This window comes from Nelumbo lutea, chromosome 3 (genome assembly GCF_056320005.1).
Source record: "Nelumbo lutea isolate HS-2025 chromosome 3, American lotus-T2T, whole genome shotgun sequence".
Lineage (NCBI taxonomy): Eukaryota > Viridiplantae > Streptophyta > Magnoliopsida > Proteales > Nelumbonaceae > Nelumbo > Nelumbo lutea.
Genome location: NC_142686.1, coordinates 48,643,850 through 48,652,209, shown reverse-complemented (window position 1 = coordinate 48,652,209; position 8,360 = coordinate 48,643,850). Strand labels below are relative to the sequence as shown.

Here is an 8,360-nt window from a genome sequence, read left to right as displayed (position 1 = left end):
TTACGGTCATTAAGAAATAAGTACTTCCTCGGCCCAACAGACCCAAACCCATCTCTCTCTCTCTCTAGAAGTAAGAAACTCAACTGAAGCTTCCTTAGAATAATTCAAATGGGTGTGTTAATCAGAGCTCTGTCTGAGACAGGGACCATACAAGGGGCATTTGGATAGGGAAAAGGAAGACAAATCCAGTAACAATTTATTGACCAAAATGCCCTCTAACAAGTTCATCTGTCGCAATGAGATTGGTTGGTTAAGTGGACAATGGGGACAAATTCAGCCCGTGGAGACCTCTGGTGGGCCCTTAACAAGTACAAGAAAGAGAAAAAGAGAATTATTTGTTTCGGATGAGATAGGATAAGGGCCTCCTACGCGTTAACTTATCTCCATGTAGTAGCGTAAACGAATTGCTGCTGGGAGTCAAAAGTCAATTGAGCAAAAGAAAAAAAAAAAAAAAAGTAATGGAAAAATTGACCACTATTGATGGTCCATGAAGGGAAGAGTCTAGACAAAAAAATCTACGGCCCACCGCCCACTCTTATATGGGCTTTGGCCCAGACTGTCGGGTGATGGAACGTAAATTGTCCGCTGCGTTTGGGAAACAAACAAAAAAGAGGTTCGTCTAGACGCTTGAAAGGCAGCATGTGGTAGGGCCCAAACGGATCCTAAACAGTTGAGAAGAAAAGAATCATTATGATCAGACGGTTCAGAGTGTCTGGCCGTTGAGAGTGAGACGTGGTCCAATCCAATCTAACAGAAAGGTAAAAAAGGAAAATATATATATAAAAAAAAACTCTTTTCTTTTACTTTAGCAATGAAATTGATGCAGCAGAGGTGACAGTGGAAGAAGATAAAAGAAGGTCAGTAATGGAACATTTGCATGCAGCAAGCTTAGTTATTCAGGGAGAAAATTTAGAAAAAATAAAATAAAATAAAGTAAAGGACGGAAATCTTTTGAGACAATTCCCCTTCAATTCAAGGAAAGAAGTGTGGATTCGGTATTCAGTAAGGCTTTTATGGGTTTATCGCTGAGTAATATGCTCTCTCTCAGCTCTCCTTTAAGTCTTTACTGAGGGTAAGTCAGTTGAGTGATGATGGTACATACATTGGGGTAAGTAAGTGGTAACGCCCTCTCCAAGTGGGGTCGCTATCATGGAATTTTGTGACCCCTCACCATCATCTCTCTCTCAACATATATTTTAATTTAATTTAATTTATTTTATTTTTAACTTTAATGCTTTCTCAGAGCGAATAAAAGAGTGCGAGTCCTAGAAATCAACTCTGCACTAATCTGTGACCATGTGTCACCCTCAAGATAGGGCTTTATTGAATAATATGTTGATGATGATTCGATGGTCACCCTATGCCCCTCTTAATATCAATTTTACATAATTCAGGTTCCTTATCATAATATACAACTTCACATGTTACACGAAATATTTTAAAAGCAGAAATTTTGCAAACGTTATAAAAAATATACTCATGTAAATGCACATTGAAGACATTTCCCTTTGAATTTTATGTAGAGAGATTTACTTAAGAGATTTTTGTTTTGAAGAATGAAGAGATCTTGACTCCCCATCCTTAGGGCTGCAAGTAAGTTGGATCAAATTCGATTTTAATCCGGATTCTATCTAATAAGAGCTGGATTTGGATCTAACAAATTCAATCGGATTGGAAAACTCGATCCATTTAGTCAACGGATCAAATTCAAATTACCCTAATCCAATGCTATCCATTTATTATGAAATATTATATATTATATATTAATTATATATTCTATATTATAATATTTTATATATTATATAAATAATATAATATATCTAATAAGATATTCTATATTATAATATTTTATAGCATTAATTTTTTTTTTATTATCTAATAAGATATTTGAATTCAAGTCCAAATCATGTTCTTAAAAATTAGGTAGATTGTTATTGGATTTAAATCTTTTGAATTTCTTAACGGATTGGATCGGATATACCTCACATGCACCTTCTCCTTACCCCACCCCCTTCATCCCCTACCAAAGAAAAGATTAAATATTTTAAGATGCTTGGGCGAATAAAAGAGTTGAGGTTTGGATGAAGAGAAGCTAATAAAACTTTTTTTAATTTTTTTAATTTTTGGGGTTTCTTGTTGGCTTTGATGAACCACTACTACCATCTACTAATTGGTTCTGTTCTGCTCTTGCAAGCAATCTGCAGAAATCCTACCCTACCCAAGCCCAAACAAGGATTAATTAATACATTAATAATTAAATAAAAGAGGGTAAAGGTAGTAGGTGAGTGGTTGCTTTCCTAAAAGCACTGCTCTTATTATTATGAAACTTTAGCAATCGCTTTTTATTATTTTCCCTTGTACAGTAAGTGACCCCACACCGCGACCCTTCATAAAAAATGTTAAGAAACAGGGCTGTAATGATTCAATGTTCACCACTCACCCGCTCCAATTTACATTTTGTCAACCTTTTTTCTTCTTATCCAATAAGCTACAAACACGTACAAGGGTAATAACGAATGGCCGAATGCCCTGTTGTTTTCCCCAAATAATATTATAATAATTACAGACGTAATGATTGTTCTTTATCTTATGGTTTATGCTTATTAGATTTTAATTGAAAAAGCAGTTATTATTATTAATTATTTTTTCTGATTTCCTTCAATGATACGCCGGTGGGCCCGGGTTTGCCTGAGGCGCAAACTATAGAATTGCATATGGACGAAGGCTAAAAGACACCCAGAGAGGAGAGGGTGCAGATTAGCGGAAACCGATACGGGGCAACGGGGCAAGCGAGTGACGGGACTCTGTTTCCAAAACCGTGGAGCAGAGTTTCTCTAAATTCAAGCTCATCGCGGTTCACAAACTGGGAAAAACGAAAACCCCATCATCAAGTCATCGTTCGTTGTTTCCGAAAGGAATCATTATTCATTTCATTTCTACCGAGACAATGCAAATATAGAGACGTCAGAGGGTAACTCGGTAATTCTAAAATCCCGTGAGATGAGACGAATTTGTACGGGAAGCCTTCGCTTCTCTTCTCTCTGTTCTCTCCCTAGTGAGTTACTGCGACTTTTTGTCATTTCCACCACCCAACTTTCGGTCCTTTTTCTCCTCCTCCCCTTGCTTAAAACCCAATTTAACGAAGGCATCGGGTATGCCGGTGGCCGGTAAACCAGAATACCAAGTTTTGAACGACTTGTCAGTTGGGAGTTGGGAGAAAGGGAAGAAGATTACGATTCACGCAAATGTTGTGGGTTCGTCGTCGTCTTTGCCACACGGCGTTCGAGACGGCACGAGCCTGCCGTCACCAGAATCTCGTTCTCCACAAGGTTTAATTGGAAAAAGAGGAAATTTCGAAATTTTTAAAGAAAGAGATGGGGGACTAACCTTTTCCTTCCCACTTCTCCTTTTGTTTCCCTTCGAGGAACCGTCACTGCACACACTTGAACATAAAAAAATTAAAAAAAGAACAAATAAAATTTGGCAAAAACTAAAAAATAGTGGATAAATCCAAACTGCTCGTTAAATCCCACACCTGAAACGAGAACTGAAAACGCGTACCTCCGTCCGTCGTCCTCTCTCTCAGAAGATTTTCGCAAGACAACACTCGTTGTGAGGTAAATACAGAGGAAATTCAATAGAGAACAAAGAAAAATATATGTTAAATATATTGCTATTTACTGTAACTTTTTTTTATTATATCGATAGATGGATATGGATTACTATAGCTTTGCTTCTTCTTACAGACCCTTGCCCAAAAAAAGAAGGGGAATTTCGATTTTCCGGAACCAAAAAAAAAAATTAAAAAAGAAAAAGCAAATTTTTTTTTTTATGGTTTTTCTTTGAGGACCGAAGCTAAACCGGTGACAACCTTCGTTCCTCCCTGAGAACTCTTTGGTTTGATCGCCGGTGGCTTCCAGGGTGAGATGATGACCTTAGCCTTTTCCTCTTCATCAGGAATTCCAACTGGAGAAACCGATGAGCCGGAGGTTTCGGTTCCCGTCGGCGAACATTCCTCCCCGAAAAGAAGATCGAACTCACCGGAGGAATCGGAATTGGAATTCGAAACGGAATTTTTAGTAGTTGTGTTCAGCGAGGATGGCTTGTTCTCCCTTTCGGTTTCGGTCTGGGCCTGGGTTTCAATCTCGACTGGCTTGACCGATGGCGATGTGGTTCTAGTATAAGGAGAGAGCCATTTCGAATTCATGTATTCGGCCTTCCTCCACGGAGGTATGTGCATTCCTTTTTTCTTCAGGCTCTGTCTTGCTGCGTCTGAAACGATTCCTACGATCTGTTGGAGGCGGTCAGCTTTTCCGACGAAGATGGATGGTAATGCTTGGAGGACCACTTTGTAGGTTCCAGTCGATCGAGCGATCTCGAATTCCGATCGGAAGTCTACGTCCACTATCAATCGTTCACCTTCCACAATAACGTCTATGTATTCGTATTCTCCTGCATCACAAAGGGAAAATAATAATTAAGTTTCACCGAAAATGTAGAGCAGAAGAACAAAGATATATATATATATATATATATATATATATATATATATATTTTTTTTTTTTTCTGTTTTTTCCGCTTCAAGAACTCCTGTAGAAACGCAATCTTTAGCGCATATGGATTGAATTCGGACAATAAAGAATTGGATAAGAGAAACTTAGTAGGAAAAGAGAAAGAAAGTACCAGCAGGATAAGATGGAGATTTTTCCCAACGGGATTTGCAAATGGATGCATCGTAGCCAAGACTAATAAGACCATCAGTGACGATCTTTCTGCAATCATCCTTAAGCTTGCAGCTCTTGTTCTTCTCTATGATCTTCGCAGTGTCCGCTAAGAGGTTTCTCTCGGCAACGGTCGCGCAAGGAACCAAGCTCTGTTCAAGAAAAGGGGAAATTTTCACTTAAAAATAAGACATGCTAAAAGTTATTGTCTTCAGTAACTGAACATATTAAAAGATATAAAAATAAAAGCAAATTAAAAGAATTGAAAGTGATTCTAGAAAATCAGTTTACCTTGAGAATTTCGCAGGCATCGCCACAGGAAGCCGCCGGCATCGATTCACCGAAACAATTGCACAAGTCGAATTCATCGTCGGAGCTATCTTTGCAGTTTCCGTTGAAGCAATTGCATCGATTTCGTCCGCATTTGGTAGTTGAGGAGTGTTTTTCATTGTTCTCTTCAATGAAGTTCTGAACCATCTTAGCCAAACACACAGAACTCGGCTCCCAATCGTTGTTGTTGTTGTTAGTAGCATCTTTGTTATACTGCTGTTCACCAAGGACGGGCTTCTCAGTCGATGAAAGCCTCAGAACACTCGGGAACTGCCGCTCGAAGAGCCTCTTGAGACGCGATTTCACGACAGGCTTAACCGGATCGTTCCGTATAGACTCCTCAAGCAAATGGCCATCCAATGGTTGGATCTTCAAAGGAGGCATGCTCTTTAACGAGACTAAAACCAGAGAAATCTATTCTCTTCTACCTTCAACTGCTGCTCTCCATTTTCAGTAACTGTGAAATCGTGTTAGTCCAAGTGTTTCATAATCCTAGAACTCCATCTCAGAAGGCTTACGACTTTGGGCTGCGTTCTGAACTACTCAGTGAAAGAACAAAATAATCACGGTTGCACAGAGTAACGTGAAATCAGGGATTATATTCCTATACATCGACCTCCTCTTTTTCAGCTAAGAAGCAATTGGATTGAAGCAGGACGGAAAAGGCGAAACCATTAACACATTAGATACATCACCACATCGACAAAACCCTCATTCATCTCTCCGATCATCCTCTCCGGAACACCTCATCGGACCAGAAACCTTTACAGAGCAATCCGATCACAACAGAAAAGGGGAACAAATAGAAATCCAACGTAGTCAAATGAAAATCGTCAAAATCTACCAAAATTCGACGCTCTAAACAAAACCGATACCTTTCTCTCCGATTATTATATAGGCTTGCTTCGAATTTGCAAAACAAGCATGGAATAACTTGAAAACTCTGCTAAAAAAAGTCACTTCTTTCCCCTTTTTTCATTAGTGTTTACAGGAACTATTAAAGCAAGGTTCGTGAAAGACATGACGACGAGGAACGGAGATACGGACATCCAGGCGACGTATAGAAGGATCAATCGCCGGAGTTCTCATTTCTCCGGTGACGAACGGAGGTTTCAGGCAAAGTAATCAGCGTCGGTGTAGGAGAAAAAGAGAATGGGAAAACTAAAGAAAAATGCGAACTTCGTCGTCGTTTGGCACTTGGGCTTTCTGAGGAATAACGAGTAGACAGGGATGGGACGCGGTGTCTTTTAAAGGGGCCGAGGGAAGAGCTGCAGAGCCGAGGCTGCTGACTAGGATTAAATGCCACGTGGAATCTCAGTTGGCGTGGAAAAATGGCAGCTGCAATCTTATTACGTGGCGAAGGATAGGCCCGGTGGTTTCCTGGCCGTGAGAACACGAAGACACGTTGTCTCGATTGTGACGCGAGGATTCCCTTCATCGGTTTCGTGAATGTGCTCATATACCGAAAATACCCTTTCTTTTGTGAGAAATAACGGACAAAATATCCCTATTTTTCCACGGTTCCGCGATCGTTGCAGGGGTAAACCTGGTAACAGGACTCAGTTACTAGTTCTTTACCAAGAAAAAAAAGACTCCGTTACTAGTCTACTGCCACGAGATCAGTACGATTTTTTTGACGAGAACACCCTTCTGGGATAGAAGAGAGTTTTATGATTTGAATTTTAACATATAAGGGTTCTTTTGGGTAATTTATTTTGGCCACAAAGCGGTTTGTGGGTGTCGTTTAGCGAGGCACGCGGCGCACGGACGGGCCATGAGCTGCGGGTTCGCGACAGGAATGTTATGTCCTGGGAGTGTAGGATTCCGCCACGCGTCCAGTAGTACAAAATCGAAAGCGTCCAAATCCGGGCAAACCAGAATGAAAGTTTTCAGTGAATTGACTAGATTACCCCTATCGGAAATGCAAAACAGGAATCGGGTGAATACCTATCGTACGTTAGAGTGGGGTCCGCAGCGAGGTTTATTTAAATTAGCAACTTAGGAGGGGTACCACGTATATAGAGCTCACAGGTCAAATAATGTACAGGAACAGATCTAAGCAGCGTCCGATCATGATAGATAGCGATGCAAGGTGGGGCCAGATGTCGACGTAGAGGGAGTGAGGGACTACATCATAGAATCAGGAAATCAGGGACATTTTGGTGTTAAACAGGGAGTGTTCGTTGAGACATGTTGGATCAGTGGATCAGGGGGTACGTGTCGAGCTGAGAGAGTGTTGATGAATGATGATGATGACTCAATATTTTTCAGACTGAGACTGAGAGAGTGAGAGGGTGGGGAAGATAAAGCATGATACAGGGTTTAGGTCTCGTGAACTATAAAATATTAAAAGGTTTCCAGACGGCAGAGACCCACTCCACTCGTATGCAGGAAGGCAGCAACGCAGAACCTGTTTTCCTAAATGCCGTAAGAAAGATAGACCAGATGTACGGGTGAGATGAGTACTACGTACGGTCTTGCATGTATGAGTTTTGCAGCACGACGAAACCAACTACACCACCGAAACGCGAGGTGGGTGGGTCCTCGCTCCACTTTGAACAAAACGGTTCGACCTCTCTCGAGTTGTTTTGGTGGCGTCATGAAACGGGTCGAATCAAATCATGTCCAAATCTAGAAACTAGTTTGGATTGGCAGCCTTACGTGGTGGAAACTGGAAACTGGAATCCTAACCAAGGATGCAACTATGCAACTTGGTTTTGGGTCAACCCGAACCCAACCTAAAACAATGCTTGAAACTTGAAAGTTGAGTGAGTGTGAAAGTGTAATCCCAAGTTTCGCAACCCAACCCAATCCTACCTTATGATCACTTGAAAGTTGAGTGAGTGCATTCAAGACTAATCTAGTCCTGATTTTGTTCGTCAAGTTTAAGATTTGTATCGGTGTTATTTTATGTTTTATTTATTTTTTTTAAAATTGATTTAGAGGATCAACTTAAGTCCCGACTATCCTATGAATTATGGCCTGACTTGATATTTTCTATAGAAGCGTATTGGGAAAGCCCCAATATACCCTCTATAGAAATATATCAGAAAGACTCCAATACCATATTGGTCAATACAAGTTAATACATAACGATATTTTGAACTCGAGACTAATAACCAAACTGGTTGCAGTTAACCATGCCCAACACTAATACTCAAATCTATATTGAAGTGAAATTTAGATGTATCACCATTTGAATATTCAGGCCCCTAAACAAACATATATATATGGAGTTTCCGGATCTCAGATCGGACCCTCTGCTTGGTAAGTTGTGGGTTATGACGGTGCCCGCTACTCTGAGACTTG

General features: G+C 40.4%; 1 protein-coding gene across 1 annotated transcript; it reads right to left on the bottom strand.

Annotated features, from left to right (window-relative positions):
* Positions 1 to 3,657: 3,657 nt before the first annotated feature.
* On the bottom strand, positions 3,658 to 6,277 carry LOC148864822 (uncharacterized). Its single transcript, XM_088979487.1, has 3 exons — positions 5,013 to 6,277; positions 4,684 to 4,873; positions 3,658 to 4,452 (listed from the first exon to the last, which is right to left on the bottom strand). Exons 1-3 carry the CDS (start codon positions 5,433 to 5,435, stop codon positions 3,830 to 3,832), a joined length of 1,236 nt encoding a protein of 411 aa, XP_088835613.1. The 5' UTR covers positions 5,436 to 6,277; the 3' UTR covers positions 3,658 to 3,829.
* Between the last annotated feature and the right edge of the window lie 2,083 nt (positions 6,278 to 8,360).

Bases quoted from the DNA above. Each gene is read 5' to 3' on its own strand.
- LOC148864822 (XM_088979487.1), bottom strand. From the start codon at position 5,435: ATGCCTCCTTTGAAGATCCAACCATTGGATGGCCATTTGCTTGAGGAG. The intron at 4,874-5,012 runs GTAAACTGATTT...TTTCTTGAACAG, and splicing joins ATGCCTGCGAAATTCTCAAG to AGCTTGGTTCCTTGCGCGAC. The intron at 4,453-4,683 runs GTACTTTCTTTC...TTTGTGATGCAG, and splicing joins ATCTCCATCTTATCCTGCTG to GAGAATACGAATACATAGAC.